Source organism: Lutjanus erythropterus, chromosome 23 (assembly GCF_056507025.1).
Source record: "Lutjanus erythropterus isolate fLutEry1 chromosome 23, fLutEry1.hap2, whole genome shotgun sequence".
NCBI lineage: Eukaryota > Metazoa > Chordata > Actinopteri > Lutjaniformes > Lutjanidae > Lutjanus > Lutjanus erythropterus.
Window position 1 is genome coordinate 3,364,892 of NC_139339.1, and position 21,449 is coordinate 3,386,340.

General features: G+C 41.3%; 1 protein-coding gene and 1 long non-coding RNA gene across 5 annotated transcripts; one reads left to right on the top strand and one right to left on the bottom strand.

The window, feature by feature from the left end:
- Positions 1–675: 675 nt before the first annotated feature.
- Positions 676–20,991, top strand: LOC146305388 (FHF complex subunit HOOK-interacting protein 1A-like). Of its 4 annotated transcripts, XM_084712756.1 has the most exons (18): positions 677–1,179; positions 4,063–4,120; positions 5,488–5,736; positions 7,734–7,926; positions 8,002–8,223; positions 8,768–8,930; positions 9,521–9,632; positions 13,199–13,300; positions 13,581–13,637; positions 13,722–13,808; positions 13,972–14,139; positions 14,223–14,302; positions 14,679–14,857; positions 14,939–15,050; positions 15,503–16,905; positions 17,537–17,715; positions 17,880–18,000; positions 18,712–20,991. In XM_084712756.1, the coding sequence occupies exons 3-18, from the start codon at positions 5,632–5,634 to the stop codon at positions 18,942–18,944; spliced, it is 3,516 nt and encodes a 1,171-aa protein (XP_084568882.1). In that variant the 5' UTR covers positions 677–1,179; positions 4,063–4,120; positions 5,488–5,631; the 3' UTR covers positions 18,945–20,991. The 4 variants fall into 4 exon arrangements, with proteins under 4 accessions (XP_084568881.1, XP_084568880.1, XP_084568879.1 ...); XM_084712755.1 differs by having other exon boundaries at positions 676–1,179; positions 7,734–8,223; XM_084712754.1 differs by having other exon boundaries at positions 676–1,179; positions 13,581–13,808.
- On the bottom strand, positions 4,101–13,693 carry LOC146305389 (uncharacterized). The gene is made up of 4 exons (XR_014769140.1): positions 13,562–13,693; positions 13,181–13,290; positions 8,736–8,907; positions 4,101–4,291 (listed from the first exon to the last, which is right to left on the bottom strand). It is a non-coding gene; the product is annotated as an uncharacterized LOC146305389 (long non-coding RNA).
- Positions 20,992–21,449: the final 458 nt, after the last annotated feature.

Genomic DNA, 21,449 nt, shown 5'->3' on the forward strand with positions numbered 1-21,449 from the left:
TGCTCAGGATGTTTCACAAACCCAAAGCATCAGGATTTGACATCCTGGGAATTTTAATCCCAACATCTGAAACACTAAAATTAGCCTACTTTTTTTTTTTTAAATGATATTTCTTTTATTACCAAACAAAAACCAGCATGTTTACCTTCAGCTGAGGTCCAGTTTGAAACCAGATGATGTGGTTGGTTGGTTGGTTGGTCGGTTGCCTGGGACGACCTGTGTGTGTATTGTTCTAACAGCAGATTAACAGCTCCTGCTGTTGTTAACCTGCGTTTCCACGGTGATTAACTGAACCATATGAACAGTCACTCAGCAGGGGGGACATACTGTCTCATCTCCATGCAGGGGACAAATAAAGCAGGTCACCACACGATCAACCGTCTCGTTTCAGAGAACACTTGGTTCTGGTGTTTAGGTTATGTTTAGTTTTATACTGGTATTATCTGAATGAGCTACAATAAACATTACAATTATTATTATTATTCTACATGTTTATAAGGAAACATAATCCAGAAAGATTGAATCCACCACTGGTAACAGCGTATTATATTCTATAGCTTACTGTGTTTTTTGTCATGTAAAATCTTTATCTGACATGTAAATATGATGTAAAACTGCAGTTTAGTCAGTAAAATGTTTGCCTCTGAGATGTAGTGAAGCAGCAGAATAATGCAGTTTAAGTACAAGTACTGCAAAACAAGTCATAATACAATAATATGACAGTCACAGGGGACTTTTTTCTACATTGAGTACTTTTATTTTTTATACTATACTATAAGTATATTTTCCTATTGTACATACCTTTACTCTTTTTTTCACTAATTAGCATTTTCAGTAATTAAGTATTTTTACAGTGCGGTGTAGTGTGTATAATCACACTGTAAATACACTGTAGTGTCAGAGTAAACGGTGTCTGGGGGCGTGGCCTGCTCCCTCTGTGGGCGGGGTCAGTTGGTTACCTAGCAGCCAGCAGCGCAGTGATTGACGGCTGAGCGGCTTTAATCCTCAGAGGAGCGGAGCTGCGGTCAGAAACGGGACGAAACGACACAACAACCCGGTTTATATCGACAAACCTGCGGATTTATACACGTTTACTGGACTGTAACAGAGTTTACACACTTTACTTTGTTTTTCTGGAAGAAGAAGCAACAGTTAGAGAGTGACTCTCCTCCAGCAGAGGTAAGATCCGTCTGTAGGTTTACTGACGGTACAGTACATGATCTATTGTATGGAATATTCTACTAAAGAGTCTGTGTTTGACTCTAATATAAAGTTACACACTGGAGATTTTCTATATTTGTTTAACAAAAAATCAGAATAGGAAATAAAAAAGTAAGAGACACGAGTAGAATAAAACTGCACTGAAACATTCAGGGATAGAAAAGTCTGGAAGCTCATTTCCATCAATGTGATGAAACAAAAAAGTAATTTTAATGGGAAACTTTCTCAAAATACTGATTTAATATTTTCAAATAATAACCTACCACACTACCTCAAAATAATGAGAATATTTCTCAAAATAAGAGACATTGTTTTTAAATAATTAAGCAAGTTTGTATTTCAAAATAATGACTTAGTATCTTAAAATAATGAGAAACTTTATTTAAATACTGACTTAGTATCTTAAAATAATGAGAAATTATATTTAAATAATGACTTAGTATCTTAAAATAAAGTGTTAATATCACGTTTGTATCACAAAGTAGTGATTTCATATCTTAAAATAAAGACAAACTTTCTTTAATTAATGAGTTAGCATGTCAAAATAATACATTTATATCTCAAAATAATGTTTGCATCTTAACTTAATGAGAAAGTTTAGAGACTTAATGTCTCAAAATAATGATTTAGTATCTTTAGGATAATGAGAAACCTTATCATTATTTTGACATTTTAACTCATTGTTTTGAGAAAGTTACTCACTATAAATATTTTTGTTTTCAATACATTGGCAGAAATGGGTTTCCATAGAAAAGACAACATACATAGATCAGAAAAGATAGACTGAAGTGATGAAAGGACAGAAATATAAAATATGTTTGAGTTTAGACCAGAAGAAGAGAAGAAGTCAAATATGGAGAGAAATAAAACAAAAACAGGTGGATTTAAAACTAAATCACAGCAAAACTGATATAACAGAAACAAACATAAAAGTAATTTAGCACAATAGAAACTTGTCTGTAGCATTAAGACAGAATATCAGAGTAGAATAGAAAAAAAAAAAACAGTCATACTAAATATTTTCTATTGATTTTTCTGTATCAGGTGTGTGTGTGTGTTTTGCTGAGTAATGCTGGTGCACCAGTGAGGTGTGTGTGTGTGTGTGTGTGTGTGATGTAAGAAGCATTAAGAAGGTGCAGTGTGCATGTTCTCACACTCACAGCTCAGTGACCCTCACTGACCTCAACACACACTCCCTGACTCTGTCGTGGTGCGTTCAGGGTCAGCTGTTGTTGAAAACTCATGGAGGACAAACGTGAAAAAAGATAAAGTTGCTCTCGACAGTGGAGGAATGTATCTAACTTTATTTATTCAGGTACTTGTACTTTACATAAGTAGTTCTACTTTATCCAACTTCATACTTCATACAGTTTTTCATACCCTGTGACTCTGGATTGGAAATTTTCTGATTAAGTTAAGGACTGAATGTTCTTAAATTATCCTGCTTCTTAAGGAACAGTGTGCAGGATTTAGGAGAGTTCTTACACGTGAACTCGGGTCAAATCCACCCTGATTATTCTGCATGTAAACTGGTGTTTAAATATGTTGTCAATGCCGTAAAATAAAATCTATAATGGCGTCTGTTACCTTATATGCAAGGACGTTGCACTTCTGACATTTCAACTGAGCGCACACTTGACAATGAAACTCATCGATTTGTCATGTAATTTTTCACCTCACACAGGAAGTGAAACGTGTCCTCGTGTGTGAAAGTCCTGTGTTTGAAACTCCTGCTCTTGTGGATCGGTGGTCTGCTGCATCTTTTGCGTGACACATTTCCCGATATTTAGTTAATTGAGAAATTCACAAGCAGAAGATTAATTGCTGATTTTATTTTGAAAAGCAGAGACAAACTTGTCATTTTGACATGACAGCTTGTTTATCAGACACTTGTTTTTTTTTTTTTAGAAAGTGAAGAGCTGCAGTTTTTCGTGAGAAACAAACAGCTGTGGTCGGTCACAACAGAGCAAAGACCTTGAAGCGAGAGATAAACACGTGTGCATGTTCATTCATTGATAACACAACTGTACAGATGGGAAGTAACTAAGTACAAATACTTAGATGACCTCAGTGTATCCATCAGTGAATATCACGCATGTCGGACGAAAACGGTGTAAAAGTCTGAAAAATACAAAAACATAACAAGACAAAAAATATGAGGGCGACTCGACTGCAGAGAAAAGCTACTTTTACTGCAGTAAAGAAGTTGAGTGAGTGCTTCTACTTTTACCAGAGGATCTGTACGTCTGCTTGAGGGAAGAACGTGTGAATCTTCACCGCCTCTGCAGCAGAGAGGTCGCAGGTTTGATCTCCACATCATCAGCCTGAGTGTGACCTGCTGAGAGCCGAGGTGTTTCATTATCCTAATTCATTTAAAATTCAATCAGATAAACGGCAGGTCAGAAAATCTATCTGAACACCGTCAGTGTGTGTGTGTGTATGTGTGTGTGTGTGTGTGTGTTTAATCCCTGGTTTGTGTGATGGCATGTGACTGTCTGACACACACACAGTGGTGGCCTGGGATTAAACATCACCGTCTCATCTCAGATTACTTCTCTCTCTTTCTCACACACACGCACACGCACACACACACACACACACACACACTATAATGACAATTTGATGATCCACACAGGAAATTGGACCAAAATCCGACTGTTTGCCCCACACACACATACACACAGATTAGAGGCCCAGATGGTGAAGGGTGGATTTGCAAAGTGTGTGTGTGTGTGTGTGTGTGTGTGTGTGTGTGTGTGTGTGTGTGTGTGTGAGTGAGTGAGTGAGAACCAGACAGTTTATAACCTTTCACTCACATCCCTCCTTCTCTCTGCTTCTCAGGACAGCAGGCAGCAGACTCGCTCCATGTCGTCCCAGCAGCAGCAGGAGCAGGACAGAGGTAGGTATACTGGGTATACTGGGTATACTGGACTTCTTGGAGAGCTCCGATGGGAATTCATGGAATGTCCTGGGAACGCCCAGGGTGGAACTCAGACGCGTTCCCAGTTTTCCTGTTTGCTTGTTGCCGCTGATGACTCTCACTTCCTGTTCCGGCCTCGACTCCTGTCAGCTTTTGGACAGAAATACAGATATATATCTACAGAGAGAAGAAGAGAGAGAGAGATAATCGTTCTGTGTTGGTTAGTGTGATGATCAGCTGATCATTGATTGGTTAAATATTGATCCCCCTGGTGGATTCTTGCAGTATAAGAAAGTAAGAGAGGGACTCTTCTCTGTTTTCAGTGACCTGTTGCTGAGGTTTAACGCTGCGTTAATGTTCAAAGTCATCAGAAATTCACAGGTTGCTGCACGTAATCCAGCTCACCTTTCAAATACACAACGAGATCAGTCTGTTTGCCTTGACTGACACAAAAACACAACATTGACAAACCCTGATTGTATGCTGCACTGTATTTATTACTGCTAACATTTTTTTCTAACTGTACCATAAGTTGCACAAGTTTTAAGATTTATTTCTGCCTTTGGGGCCAGGCCTTGATTTCAGTTTTTTTCAACATGCTGTGAAAATCTACTTGCAGAGACTTTAAAGTTGCTGCAGACAGTTGATCATTATCATGAGAATTGTGTAATTATTTATATCCTGTATATCAATGTCATTCCACGTGATAAATTAGTTGTAAACAAAGACTTTTCATAGTGCAGATAACCCAGGACTAAAAACATGCAACACTCACACTGGAACAATTCTGGCACATTCCAAAACAGTTGACCCTGGAATAACTTTTCATACTGCATATTTTTAACCCAAGGCCATCCTGGGCTCTGAGGTAAGAGTTAACCCTGGGATAACTTACATGCATTGTTTACCCAGGGTTAAGCCAAGCCCGGGGTAATGTGATTCAAAGTGCGCTGCTTCTAGCTTTGCAGGGTTAAATGTCCGTTGGTACAGAAACTGATGTGAACATGTTAAATGTTCTGCAACCGCTTCTTTGACTTTTTAGCCGTGTTTCACACAAACACCTTTCAGCCCTGAGTTTATTTGATTTTCAGGGGATAACTGCTAACATTAGGTAACTTAAGATGTCAGTATGACAATATAAAACTATATATATATGTTTATGTTACTTTTACACGCCCCTATCTTTTAACTATCTTCAAAATTTAGTTTTCTTGTCGACACACTGGTATTCTCCTGGAAGTGGACGTGCGTCAGTCGAATTTACAAAATAATGAACTGTATCTTTGAACACAGTCAAAAGAGGAATAATAAAAGTTGTGCACTCTGTCCACCTCCACCTCCTGCAGGCCAGCAGCTGCCCACCAAGCCCAGGAAGAGAGCCTGATCCTGGGCTGAGAGAGCGAGCTGATGCCCCCCGGCCCTGACATCACACATCCACCGTCGCACACACTCAGCTGGAACATGCTATAGCCGCCTGACCGCCAGTCAAGATGATGGCCTCCGTGGTTGTCGGGGGCAACCGGAAGAAGTCCCTCACGCTCAGAGGGGTGGACCCCGAGACCTGTATGATAGTGTTTAAAAACCACTGGGCTCAGGTAATCAATAATCAATCACTTTTCAGACAGAAAACCTCACTTTTCTGTTGTTTTTCACAGCTCTTTGTGTCTTCTGTCCCTCAGTCTCACTCTTCACAGTCTGTCCTATTTTCCTCATAATAGTTGGCAGACACAGTGTGTGATTGTGTGTGTCTGTGCGTGTGTGTGTTTGTGTGTGTGTTACTGACCCAGACTTTGGCCCTTAAACACAGGATCCATTTATAAAAAACCTCTCTCTACGGCCGCCAAGAAAACCCACACGCACTCCATGTCTCTGTGCATGCAAGTGTGTTGTGTATGTGTGTGTGTGTGTATGTGTGTGTGTGGTCCTTGTCTGAAGCAGCCAAGGTCAAAGGTTAACACAAGTCCAGACAGTGAATTACATTCTTCTCTCTTTCTCCCCTTTCATTCATGTATTCATCCCTTGTTCACCCACAGGGATCTGTTATCTGTTGCTTCTTAAATTTCTTATAATGATGGATTAGCCTTTAAATATTAATATTATAAATGCAAAAATAAAATATGTCACTGTTTTACATAAACTGAATCAATAAAAACCTAAAAATGTTCTTGTTTATTCCAAACAATTGAAGGCACGTTTTGAAGCCTGAAATTTAGGTTTCGTCACTTGCTGCTGTCTGCGTCAGTCATTAGAGCCAGAAAATCTGAATTTTGGAAAAAAAAACATGGAGCTATGGAGGAGCTGTTGTGGGGCGAGCATGACTAAGTCTGATGCCAATCACCCAGAGAAAAGGAAGTTCAAAATAAATTAGCTCAATTTAAGGCCAAAGTGTTTTGACCTTTTTCTCATTCTTCTTAAATTTGGCTCCTGAGAAATTTGTCTCATCTCAGCCCGAGAATAATGTGAAGATCTTAAAATGTTGTTATTTCGTCTCACTGCACTGCTCTTACATTTGTATTAAATAATCATCTCGTTAGATAACAATGATATCTAAAAGAAAACTCAGGTGTCTCTTAAATGAGATCTTAAATTTGGCTCAGAAGTAAAATTCAAGTCTTGTTGCTCCATACAGTCACCAAATAGAAACCTCTGAGACACCTGTGAGCTCAGCAAAAACATCTCCCGCTTTTCTCTTGTATCCGAAGAGGGGGTTTATGAGTGAGCTCAAAATAAGAAACTCATTTGTTTCTCATGAGACAAAGAAAAGACGATTGAGAGAAACATAACTGTCCTCTGGGAAATCAGCACCCTGCCAAAAACACGCCTCTTTTTAAGCTTCTTTTCAAAAACGCCACAAAGGCTCTGAAGCTCTGGAATCAGCATCTCACATTTCATCTTCTTGTAGTAAACAATTGATTCTGTATATCCAGAAAAACAGCAGGGAAGAGGCTGTGACGCATATTTCCAATGTGCTGTATACATGTCATGCACATGAGATTGCACTCTTTGCATTTTGCTTTGATCAACACCTCAACCTTTCCATGTCAGCACTAGTTTATTTTACGATGTTGCAACTTAAATTAAAATTTTCTGACGTTTCCATTCAGTTTTCTTATGTGCAAACTGAAAATCCTGATAAAAGTAGGTGGATGGAAACGTAAAGTTGACTGTTCAGTCAGACGATTAGATCAGGCCTATTATCTGGCATTTTGAGATAATCGGATGATGACTGTGCTCACTAATACTCTCATACATCCTACTGTAAATGTGTCTAAATGTGCAGTCATCATCATCTTTTATAAATGTTAAGATGTTTCTCCTGCCATTCTAAATGACAGCAGATCTAATCTAAAACTGTTACTCTTCTGCCGTTTCTCTTCTGACATTACGTACCTCATGCGCCCTTGAATATTAGTCACACTCTGAAATCTACAACATAACCTAATTTTTTATTTAATCCATTAAAAAAATCCATCAAAATGTTCTGCAGAGTTCATACAATAACTGAATTATACATGACTTGATGTCGGCTCTCTAAATTTTGAAAAATCACCACATTACTCGACCACTATCTCCAATATCTGTCTCTCTGCAGGTGGTGAAGATCCTGGAGAAACATGAACCGGGTCGCAGCGGCACCACCGCACTGAGTTTCCTCTCCGGTCATTCCAGCAGCAGTCATTCCGGAGCGTTACGCCTCGGTCCGATCCCGGCCGACGAGGCCAGCGCCGTCCAGAACTACGTGGAGCACATGCTGTTCCTGCTGATGGAGGAAGAGGCGGGACAAGGTACCAGAACAAACGTCACGTGTCGTCATGTCGCTGTGTTGTATTGCTGGTCTCACGTCCGTCTCGTGTTCCCAGGAGGAGCGATGGGTCCCATCCTGGAGTTCGTGGTTCTGGAGGGCGTGATGGAGAGGCTGTTCCTGTGGAGCCTGAGGAGGCAGTTCACTGAGGACATGAAACTGGAGCAGCTCAGGATGTACCAGATGCTTCTATCACAGGCCAGACAGCCTCTGCTACACCATAAACCCGTTCTACGACCGCTCATGATGCTGCTGGCCTCCTGCGCTGGAGGCGGCGCTGGTGAGTTGGTGGGGAAATCATATGGGGAAATAACTGTGTCAAAGTCAAACTGACAGCCGCCATTGTTGTGGATTTCCTCCTCTTTTACTTAAAGGGAAAATGCAGATTTTCCCCCGGCCTGTGGTGCTTTTTATCCGTCTAGATAGTTTTGGTGTGAGTTGCAGAATTTTGACACGAACACTCTCCCAGTGCTCTGAGCTGCAGGCTGCTACTAGCAGCAGAGCTAACTGATCTAACTTCAGTTAGCAGTTTAGCTGCAGTGAGCAGCAGTTAGTGGTTACTCTGGTGAGGTGTCACCCCCCGTTTGTTTGGAGTTACCTTCAACAGGTCGCTGTATCTTTCACATTGCTCCTTTAAAGTCATTAATCAGTTTAAAGCCCAACTTTGAAAAACACTGCAGGGGTTCTGGAGTTGGCTGAACTGTCTAACGACATCTAATTGGTATTAAGTGGTTAATTTGAAAGTGTTTTTTCTTGCTGCAGGTGTAGCTGGTAAGATGTTTAAATGGTTACCTGGGTATTTAATCCCTCCTTCCCCCCTCCAGACAGCGGCGGTGTGGTGGAGGCGGAGCTTGTCCTCCTGTTGAACCAGCTCTGCGTGGCTCTGGTCAAAGATCCCTCGGTGCTGGAACTGTTCTTCCACACCAGTGAGGACCAGGGAGCCGCCAACTTCCTGCTCTTCTCCCTGCTCATACCGTACACACACAGGTAGGTAAACACTCAGGATTAATCCAGGGAACGCACATCCAAACCATTTCCTATTTCCTGGTTAATATAATTACAGGAAAATGGGTCATTTTTGTGAACATAGTCACAAGACATCATCAACATTGACACCGCAGCTGAAGCACTGATGTCAGAAAAGCAAATATATATAATATTCAACCTAATCTCCTTAATCTCTGAAGACACATCATGTTCTTTTTATGATTTATTGCAGTGAATATATTACAGATTTCTCCTTTAATTATCAATTAATAAATTCTTAATTGATTAAATTTTTGATGGATAATCAATTAATGATCATTAGTCACAAGTCAGTGACGTTAAGTCCAACCTCAGTTGCAAGTCTTTTTGATTTTGTCAAGCTGAGTCATCAAATTTATGAGTAGAGTCTGACTTGAGTCCACGCGTCCATATTTAGGGTGGAAGCATGATATAATATACATGTTTCACATGGCACAGATTAGTGAGTTATGTGAATGTATTCATATTTTCGAGTGAATAAAAACCACAACCTCTGCTGTCTCTCTCTCTCTCTCTCTCTCTCTCTCTCTCTCTCTCTCTCTCTCTCTCAGACAGGGTTCAGTTGGTCAACAGGCCCGAGACGCTCTGCTGCTCATCATGTCTCTGTCGGCCTCTGATTCTCGAGTCGCCCAGCACATCGCAGAGAACACGTACTTCTGTCCTGTGAGCGCACAAACACACACACACACACACGCAAACACACACAAATACATGCATGTAAACTGCTACTAACTCGCAGCCTGCCAGACATCACATCACCGAGGACAGATAGTCTGGATTCTTCATGATGGTTGGATCCCAAGTCGACTGAGGAGATGAATCCTCCGCTCGCTATCTACTGGCACATGTGTCATGGTCGTTGCGCGTCTGCCAGAGCGGCGACTAGTCTTGGAAATGTCAAGGATTTATTCAGGATCAGCGTCACTCAGTAGACGTGGATCACAGAGATAAGCTGCAGTGTTTTCCTCCAGCTTCACTATGATGCACGCTTAAAACACAAAGGCCTGCAGAGAGCCTGTCATTTTTTTATTTTTAAATGTTTCACCGTTTCTTAAAAAGATCGTCAACTACTGCTTTTGCTGATGTGGGAGCAGATGCATTAAAGGGGTAGTTCAGATTATTTGAAGTGGGGTTGTATGAGGTACTTATCTAGAGTCTGTGTATTACCTACAGTAGACACCAGTCAGCACGCCTCCAGTTTGGAGAAGCAGAGAGGAGTACCAGCACAGAAGCTAATTAATGGACAGGATGGACAACAAAACATATGTGTGCTTTATTTAGAATATTTTCATAGCTTTACTTTGCCATCACACAGCCTTTTCCAACAGGAAACCAACATTATATAAGACAAATATTTCCCCGTCTCACTCAACCAAACTCCACTGGGAAAATCAGTAATTTAACCTCACAGAACACAGGAGTTGTTGGTCTACATTTGGCTCTGTTTGTTAGTTTGTTTGTGTTACTGTGTGACTTTGGTTAATCTGAACTAATCCTTTAAAACACTGAAGACCCACAGTGACACAAACAAACGAACCAATCGAGGCAGCAGTAGACCAACAACTCCTGTGTTCTGTGAGGTAAAATTACCGGTGGAGACAGTATTTGGCTTATACAACACCAGTTTCTTGTCAGAAAAGGGCATCTGAGAGAAACGTAAAGCAGTGAAAATATTCTAAATATAGCAAACACTTCAACTGATTATTTTTTTAAGATACATTTTGCTGCCAAACCATCCCTTTAAAACAAGAAGCAGATTTCAAAGCTGTGCAAGCAGCCCAAGAAAAGACCTTAAATATGTGTGAGTTATATCCCACAGATTAGTTGCACCAGTCATACATGTGTACTGTGGAGAATTTAAAGGTATATTTCATAAGCAGAGCTGCTAGCTTATCCCACATAGCCCTGCATTAGCTGGGATAAGCGAGGTTAATCTTTACATACCTAAGAAATGCGAGCAAAGAAGAAAGAAAAAGGCATTTAAGTCTTTTTCCAAGTGTGTCTAATTAGGAAAAACAGTTAAACTCTCCTCCTTGTGGTTAACATGGAATAAAAAGTTCTTTTACTGTAAGAATCCGCGCCTTCATACAGATATTTTTTATGAATGAGCCGGCTGTTTATACGAGTGCAGCACGTAGATTTTTGGTGCAGCTCTCCATTCATGTCCCCTCTGCATTGTAATCTCATTATCACAAGTTATGTAATAAACTAATGAGCTCACACTGCCTCCTCAGGGAGTGTTAGAGAGAGGGACTGTGTGTGTGTGTGTGTGTGTGTGTGTGTGTGTGTGTGTGTGTGTGTGTGTGTGTGTGTGTGAGTGATAGCCAGACAGAGGGGTAGAGAGAGTATTGGCATATATATTGCAAGGAAAAACACAATTCTTCTGTTAATATTAACTTTTCTTATTTTCAAATTCAGTTTGAAAAATGTGTATTTTTGATTGTAGGATGTACGAACTGTGCGTCTCCATGTGCAGCAGCGCAACATGCAAAAGGGCTGGGTGAATGTAAATATAGATCAGTGGGTGTGGTGATTATTACGCTAAATACTCTCTGACCAGTCACATCACTGGTCTCTCAAACAAAACAGCTGTGCCAAACAGATGTGCCAGTTAAATGTGAGAACAACAGGTCGGCATTCATTAGACAGAAACTGAAGTGGTGATGATGAGATCGGACTGACACTATTATATATCTCACCTTGCACATGGTCTCATAGTTTAGTAATTAGTGTTATATAGCAGATTCTGCACTGCAGTTATGTATCAAGAGTAAAAGAAAGTTGAAAAGAGATGAGCTCTGCTGTCTCACTCATAAAAAAACAGTTATAACTGACCGGTCTGATGTGTGTTCAGGTCTTCATGTTTATTCTGCAGCAGCCTGCTGTTGTTTTCAGGTGATTTCATGAAGGTACACACAGTTTACAGCCCTGTGGTCGTGCTGCCTTCAAGCACTGCTGGGATTTCATGAACTGAAGGATAAGCTGTGCATAAAGCAGCTGTTGACAGCTGCAAGAATCACCCACATTCATCAGATCAGTGCAGACTGATTTACTGACTTTCCTGCTTTAACCACATTAAACGTTATTTTTATCTCACTAATTTCAGTCATTTTGTTTTTTTGCTCTGAGCAGTGATATACTTGTTGTCCTTGCTGTATCATCCACAACGAGAGGGAGGGAGAGAGTATGTGAAAGGGCGAGCAAAGACACTTAAACACGTGCCACCTGTGTGTGTGTGTGTGTGTGTGTGTCAGATTTAAGCCCATGTAACCACACTGTGACCTCAATCTTTATGTAGAGAGCAGATTAGTAAAGCAGCGTGGGATTGGCCCGTACACAGAGAGGGATTAGTAAGTCTGCACATGATTGGACGATTGCCTGATTGTTAGCAAGACTGCTGCTGCTGATGTTGTTGTTGTTTTTGCTTTCTCCTCTCTTGTTCTTTCCTTTCTTATTAAAGGAATAGTTCTTAATTTTTCTTTCTCGACAGGAGAGGACTGATACCTCTCTCATATCTGTACATTCAACTTGAAGCTAGGTTAGCTTAGCTTAACATAAAGACAGGAAACAGGTAGCCTGGATCAGTCCAAAGGTAACAAAGTCCACTTACAAGAACCTCCAAACCTCACTAATCAACATGTCACATGTTTTTTGTCTAATCAGACAAAAATGAAGTGTAAAAACTAAATTTTTATGAGGGTTTTATGGGGAGTGACAAACTATTTATGGTCTGGGAGCAGTGACTTCCTGGAGTCTGTGAGGTTGGAGGGAACCAGCAGACTTCAGGGAAACACAACATGATGTGTAACTGTAATTAGTGAGCTTCAGAGGTGCTGATAAGTAGATGTTTCTAACTTTAGACAGACTCAGGCTAACTGTTTCCTTGTGTTTACAGACTTAATGCTAAACTAAGTTAATCTGACAGCTGTAGCTTCATATTAATCACACAGATATGAGAGAGATATTGGTTTTCTCATCTAACTCAGAGCAAATATTCATATTTATCAAAATGTTGAACTGCTTTTAATGGATCTTTGAGTTAATTAATAGTTAAATTAATCAATGAAACAGGTATCCTCTTCCTGTGTTTCCTGTTTATATCTGCCCTCATTCTCTGCTATTTATAGAACAAACTGCACTAATCTGCACTAGAATTTAATTTCCACAAAAGCCTGTGTGTGTCCCTGACTGTGTGTGTGTGCGTACCTTACTTGGATCTATGTTTACAGGTGCTGGCCACAGGTCTGTCTGGTCTGTACTCGTCTCTTCCGGCCAGGCTGCAGGTTTACAGCGAGGACTGGCACTGTCTGGACCAGGCTGACTGGCAGCAGGTAACCATGACAACCACACAGAGAGTGACAGAGTGAAATTATGAATGAGTGACAGTAGTGACCGATACGACTGAGTGAACAGATGAAGGACAGAAGAAGAGAGGGGACAAATGAGGTTTTGTGTGTGAATAAAGGGATCAGTAGACGATGATATTTGAGGAGCTGCCTGCTAAATCTCACGTACAACAACTCATCATGATCAACAACAAAACATATCAGTGATTTATTAAGTAGTAAATTAGTCAATGATGAAACTCTCACCTGGTGTTTGGGTCCACAGGTTCCAGCTCTCGTCCAATTCCTGCACTCGCTGGACTTCTGTAGCGCCGTTACCAAGGTAATGCACACACACACACACAGACACACACGCATAAACACATGCAGTGAAAAGTACAGCCAACTTTCTGTCTGCTCATCTCAGGTGGCTCATCCGTCCATCCGGTCTCAGTTGCTGGGTTACATCTACAACGGCTTCCTGGTGCCTGTTGTGGCTCCTGCTCTGCACAAGGTACCAAACCTCATCACTGCTGATACTGAGAGCATTTTGAGGAGGCTCATGTGAAAATGACTGTATCCCTGCTGAAAACTTAACTTCTATCAGGATCTTAAATAATCACATTCATTTAAACGTGTGTGTGTGTGTGTGTGTGTGTGTGTGTGTGTGTGCGCAGCTGACGGTGGAGGAGGTGATGACCACCACAGCGTACCTGGATCTCTTCCTGCGCTCCATCCCTGAGCCCGCCCTCCTCCAGACCTTCCTGTCCTTCATCCTGCTGCACACACACGACAACGTGCACATCCTGGACACGCTGGTCAGCAGGGTCAACACACCTTTCCAGGTAACACACTGAACTCTGTCTGACGATGTGTGACGATGGAAGTGAGCGTCACCTTGACCTTTAACCTTCTGTGTGTGCATCAGTTGGGGACGGTGTCGCTGGCTCTGTTCAGGACTCTGATTGGTCTCTTCTGTGAAGACGTCATGCTGCAGCTGGTGTTCAGGTCAGTCTGACTGGTTCGGGGCTCAGAGTGAAAAATACTAAATCAATTCATAGTTTTTGTATTTAAGAAGCTGAAAGGAACTTTAATATTGTGTATAATGCTTTTAAATCTTGGAATTCTCTTATAACCGACCAAGTTTGACTCATGTTTCCGCTCTCATGTTTTGTTCTTCCATCAATCCTTTTTTTTTTCCTCTTTGCTAATCCTGTCAAAAATAAACTTAGCTACAGAAAAATCTCCTCTTGCTTCCTTTGCAGTTAAAAATGTAATCATAGCCTATTTGAAGAATCTGTTTGAACGATACATTGTCTGATCAATAAGCATACTGGCAGTGATGCATGCTGGGACTGAGCAGGTTGCGTCCGCGTGTCCTCAGGTATCTGATTCCCTGCACTCACCTGAGCAGGAAGCAGCGCTGCTCCCTAAAGCAGAGGGACTGTTACTCCTCCAGCGCCGCCTCCTTCCTGCTCCTCATGCCCTCCTGGTGCCCCGCGAGCCTCAACAACATTAACACACACTCGCACTCAGAGCACATCCACTGGCCCAAAGGAGCAGGTCAGTACAACTAACATCCACGACACACATAACTACACTCTAACACGAGTTTATTCTAACTTAAACTCCTCTGTGTGTCAGATCTGTCAGTGTCAGACAGTGTTGGTTACTGTCGTGGTTCAGACTTTTTGATGGATGTAAACTATCTGCACTACCTCTGGGACGCCCGCCAGGCCATCTCCACTTCACACAGGTCAGTCTCAACTTTATGTTCAAGTACTTCTGTATATTGTGCGTAGTGCCTGAGATGCTGCTGATTATTAAATTTAAAAGAAAACTACCGCAATGCCTGATCGGAACGCCCGCCTGTTTGGAACTGCTGGGGCCCCAGGAAGTGCTGCTTGCAGCGTTGTCAAAAACCAGGTTATGGCTGCTTGCATCATTTGTTCTTCATCGAACCGATCATGGACTGCTCTCCCCTGGGTCCTCAGCAAAACACTCACCAAGTGTGACGTCGATCGGATGGACAGTTCTTGAGATGTTCGAGGGACAGTTATACACACGTTAGGGTTGGGCCAATCGTGAAGGCTGACAGTCATTGCTTTTTGGATGTTGAATACCTGTTCCATATTGGTGGAAAAGGGGCATCATGATCCTTACGTCCTGTTTTATATTCCAGTTGTGATGAGTTTTGTTTTCCTGCAGGGCGTGTCGGCACTGGTCGGCTCCGTATGACGGGACCAACCCCTCGCCTCAAGAATACCGATCTGACACACCAGCAGACGACATAGAGGATGAGGATGAGATCGTACAGCGAGTCAAGAGCGACTCCATTGGCTCTTTGGTCATCACCCCTCCCCCCTTGGCCCTCTCCCCCACCCCGTCCTCCTCGGATACCATCTCCACAGGCAACCAGGCGGGAAGAGCCAGCTCTGCCCTGGAGCTGGAGTGGGATGACATTTTTGCAGATGACGATTCCTCTTTATCTGGGGCGCTAAATGCAGCACTAACAAATGGCGGCGTGACCCCAGAGGGCACTTTGACACCTGCACCTCTCCCTCTGCTTCCACGACACATCCAGGAGATGCGACGCACTGCGACCAAGCTGGTGCATGGCTCATATGTAGAGGAAACAGAGTTCCAGGACGATGTTCTTGTCTACAATCTTGTCGCCCAGAAAGACACAAAGGCGGCTATGCTGGAGAGAATTATGGCAGCAAATCGACGGGCACGTGGAAGCATCTCAAATGGTCAACGAGTGTCAACAGCAGGAACGACGACCACAATATCAACAGTGTTGACAACAACAGGGAGGACGGTGATGGAAACAGTCAACAGTATAATGTCCACAAGGAGGAGGAGCGAGGATGGAGGGAAAGAGGAAAGACGATGGAGTGAGGATTATGGGAAGGAACAGAGGAGGAGGAGCGAGGACTGTGGAAAGGAGATGTGGAGAAGAAAGGAGGACAGAGAAGATGAGATAAAGAGGACAGATGTTCATGGAGAACCAAGAGGACGTCAGTTTCTCACTAATGGTTTCAACAGAAAGAATCACATCATCGACGAATGTGATGATACTGACGAAGACGCCGAGCAATTTCAGCAAAACTGCAAACTCAGTGACCTCACAGCAACTGCCAATCACATCCACACACCTCACCTGCAGCACACACACCACAACACACAACATCCCACACATTTAGTGACAAACACTTTACCCAATGGCCATTCTCAATGTGAGTCACATGACATTTTAGTGTCTCCAACTCATGCCAAGCCTCCAAGTCTGCCTGGTAACAACGTCACAAAAACCGATGACTTCCTGTCCCGATACCACGAGCTCATGCTCTCTTTGGGTGTGGAGCCGGACGGTGACGACATCACAGACGACATCGGCACATTCAGGAGGCGGGTCCTAGCGCTGAGGCAAAAACTGGAGGGGGAGGAGGAAGAACTTGGCGAACACTGTGTTTTTAGTTCAACGTGGGATGACAGAGAGGAGGAGGGAGAGGAGGAAGTGATGGAAGAGGAGGAAGACGCAGAGGAAGAAGAGGAGAGAAGGAGCAGCAGCAAGAAAGGCGGCAGGAGGCACGGAGTCCCGTGTACAGGTCAGTGTTTTTGAGTCTCCACAGAAATGGAAGAACATTAGAAAATTGCCTTTTAGTCAATAAAATAATGTCCAAACATACAACAACTGGTTGGAAAACAAAAGGAAATCCTTGTCTAGTCGAGTTCTTGGTCCAGCTCCAAAGAGAACTAGTTCATATTGCAGTTTTCAGCTTTTCTCAGTGGCTGAAATGATCTCAGAGCCCATCAGCTGTTGTCAGTTTTTATTTGCTTTGTTTGTTTTCTTTTTTAGCTTTTATTTTTTTAATTAGTGTTTGTAGTCCATTTAAAGTCCAAGTAGTGTCGACCACACACGTTTATTTGGATCTGATATAAAACTAGGGAAAAATTATGTTCATTTTGATACTGTGACAAATCTCAAGTGTGGTTCAGTGACACTTCAGGCAGTCATTGACTTTTGAATTAAAAAAACAAAAACAAAAAAAAAACATTAAAAGTTGTGTTGTTTGTGAAATGCTGAAATGTTTCCAGTTTGTTAAATTTGAAATATTGTATTTTATTGTTCAAATAAACAACAATAATCAATAATCTCCACAGTTTTTTAGTGTGTGCGTCAGTTTACATTCTCTCCCCGTCACAGACACTAACCTGTAGTTTCCCATGATGCCTCAGGTCCATTCATCAGCGTCCTGCTGTCCCGGCTGGAGAACCTTCTGGAAAACTCCATCGCTGTGAACCTGCTGGTGACGGGCATCCTGGCCCAGCTGGTGTCTTACCCTCAACCTCTGATGAGATCCTTCCTGTTGAACACAGACACACACAACCAGCCCAACGTACGCACTCTGTACCAGGTATCGTCCACACACACACACACACACACACACACACACACACACACACACACACACACACACACACACACACACGCACACACCATACATTTCTGATTTAGTTTATTATCCCAATGTTTCAGGCACCTAATGATGATACTGTGTGTGTGTTTCCATTCCTGTAGGTGTTGGCGTCGGTGCATGCTCAGATAGAGCGCTACGTGGCGGCCAGACCAGACTATCCTGCACTGGTCACTCAGGCCTGGAGGTTCTTGTTGGCTAAAGACCAAGACAGCAAGTTTAGAGGTTGGTTGACATGACTTGGACTTAAGTCAGACTTGAGTCACAAATTTGATCACTTTAGATTTGGCTTTGCCGAAATGTTGGCAAATATCAGCAAAATGCTGGCTAATTAGCCAGTTAACTAGCTGGCTAACTTAAGGAGTAAATCTGACAACACACTTTCCTCACAGGGCAAGTGGTGAAAAGTCTGGTGAAAACTATTAAAAGTTTTTGTTTATTGATTGACTGTGAAGTAATCATTCATGCAAAATGGTGGAAAATGCTGGTTTCAGTCTCTCAAATATGGAGATTTCATGCTTCTCTTTGTTTATTATCATATTAAACTGAATATATTTGACTTTCAGACAAAACAAGACATTCACAGACATCATCTTGGACTTAGAAAATAGTCATTTCCCATAATTTTCTGATATTTTATGGACATTGCAGCCTTAGATTAAATATGACAATTAACTTTTAGTCTCTGTTGTTATTTAATAACCACTAATAATTTGATATTAACCCTTAACATTTTACAGGGGAAACTGACTCAGGGCAGGTAGGTTGTGACTCACTTGCTCGACCAGAACAATAAAAAATAAACATTAACACTGAACCCTGGTGTTGGATAGAATTTCAAAGACTGTTTGATGATATAACAAGCACTTGAAGCACACTGATGTGTTCATGGTCACATTTCCACTCACACTGTAACATGTCCTCATGTCTCTCCAGAGTGCCTCCAGTCTCAAGGCGGCGACATCATCCTGGATCCGTCTCTTCCTAACGGTTCCGTTAAGAACGCTCTGGCTTTGCCTCCTCTGAGCGTCCTGCCGCCCTGCCCTCCTATCCCTCCTCAAGCCAAGAGCCGAGTGTTCGCCATCGTCCTGTACGCAGAGTTCCTGAAAGAGCTGGCCGCCATCGCCCAGGAGCACAGCATCGCACTGGACTGTTCTGCTGAGGAGTAACGGTAGCGTCCCGGAGCAAACCACCAGTCCAGCTGCCTGTTGATACAGCTGTGAGGGAGCCACTGCTGAAACACATCCAAGGAGCTGCTTCATGGCCACCAGCAGAAGAAAAGTACAAGCACAAAATATGCACAAGGCATTACACAGAGCTGTAATGCAACAAATGTGGATATTGTGATGAAATATTGTTTTTATGTATAGATTTGTGTGTACACTATGTTTATATTCCTGGCAGCACTTGAATATTTTGATGTTTTCCCCGTGTGAATATGGATGATATTTATATGTAGATGAAAATCATTTGAAGGAGATTATTTTGAAGATAAATCAATATTTTCTATATATTTGTGGGATTGGTGCAAATAGTTTCATATGGTCTTTTCTGAAATCTTTGCACTAATAACTGATGTGGAAAAAACATGGAGAAACAATGTGCTTCAATTATAATTTTATTTCAAACTTTATTTCTGAGGTGGTCAGTGTAAAACAAATTCTTCCCACTCAGGACACGGATAAACTACTATAAAAACAAAACTAACCTTAATTAAACACATAAAGTGGCTTTACATCTGATAGACTTATTTATCAACACAACAATCACACCTGGATTTTAGGCTAGTTAGCTAGCCTGCTAGCTAGTAAGCTACTAGCTAGCTGCTTGAACTAAAGGCTTGTAAACTCTGTGAGTTAAAAAAATCCAATTTTTTAAGCTGCTGTGCTGCTGGGAAGCAGCAGGGTCCTGTTTCAGGGCTAATAAATTCCATAATATCAGCTCAATGCACAGACTCACATACTCACTAGAATTTTAGGTTACTGGAGGCGTCTTGATACTGGTTTTGGAACAACTCTAGATACTGTAGATGGGTTAACGGAGGCTGGGGACTATTATCTGCTCAACTAAATCCCGTTTTTAAATCCTTTTTTTGTTTTAACAAACCATTCCCTTTTTGTTTCTCCAAAATTTCTCCTTTTTGGTAACTAGGAAGTTTGGTTCAGCCACTGAAATAATGCAACTGCTACTCACACAATTTCTGAGCATGCTTTTATAAATTCTGATGTTTTTTACTACAGGCATTTAATTTGATATTTGGATTTTAAACAAACCAAACAAACTGAGTTATCATTCATTAATGTGTTCTTCCTGTTGTGTTATTGTCAATCTATAAATCAGAACCTTCATCTGTACTTCAGTTGACCTCAAAGAGTTTTTCAAAGCTTGTGATTCTTCATGTCCAGCGACATGTTTACCTGTTTTAATCCATTTTTCTTACTGCTACAGCTGAATATGTCACTGTTGTGGATTTTAAATTTTGCAAACTATGAATCTGAATCGAAAGTGATCAGTCGTGTCTTCCTGTCATATGATGTTTTCCTGATGTGTCTTTATATGCACGCACACACACACACACACACACACACACACACAGTCATGACAAAGCCTTACTTTGACCTACACAGAGATTTTAGTGCAAGAAACCAATATGCATAAAAGAAACAAAGATATATCTTAATGTCTTATGCAAATATTAGATCTGGATTTATCTAATTTCCACTTCTATCAATGTGCATTTCATTGTTTTTAATGTGATCTTAAAGTGTGTGCATTTTGTTGACAAATTTGTTTCATTTTTGTTCTTTTTCAACTGAAAAAAAGTTAAAAAATTATTTGCTGTTTGCTGCATTTAAGTCAAGTGGGAAAGAGGAAATTCAACTGAACTTTCAGGTGGCAAATACAACAACAAAAAAAACTGTTCTTCTAACAAACTGGAACTCAGAAAGACGTCCAAGCAACAACAATCCTTTTATCCCATTGGATGTGAATGCCGCGTGCACATTACCAGCCTCTAATAGAGACATTATGGGATGGACCAACCTGAGTGAGCTGTGAAGGTGCAGCTCAGCCTGCTGACTATCAACACTGCCACCTGCTGGTGAACCACAGCTGGGACACGTTTCTTCTTCTCACTGTCTCTCTTCTCTCTCCTTCTGCAATAAATTATTGCCAAAATGATGTGAAAATAAACTGATGTTGACAATCTGATTTTAAGATCTTGCAGAATGTTAATTCCTTCTTTTTATTTGTTATTTCTAAGATGCACTAATTTAAATCATCTTACATGTATTTAGATTTAAGGGGCTTAAATGTGTCAGTTTATCACATCTGGTTTTCTTAGAAATAAGCGATTGCATAAATAACAAGAATAGAAGACAAACAATCATACTGGACGTCTTTGTTTGTCCTGTATAATGCAGAAAAATCTTCAATGTGTTATTATATATGAAAATATAAAATCCTATAAAAATAAGAAATAAATAAATACATTGGTGCACAGTATAACCAAGGGGACACGTCACAACAGCCACCTTTTGTTTTGCTTTTGCAGACCCCTAAATCGGCAGAATAAGTGTCTTTGAATAATATTAATAAACTTTATTTAGGCTATATAACACTTCTTATCAATGTTGCAAAGTGCTTCAAAAAAAACAAAAGAAGAACTCCAAAGG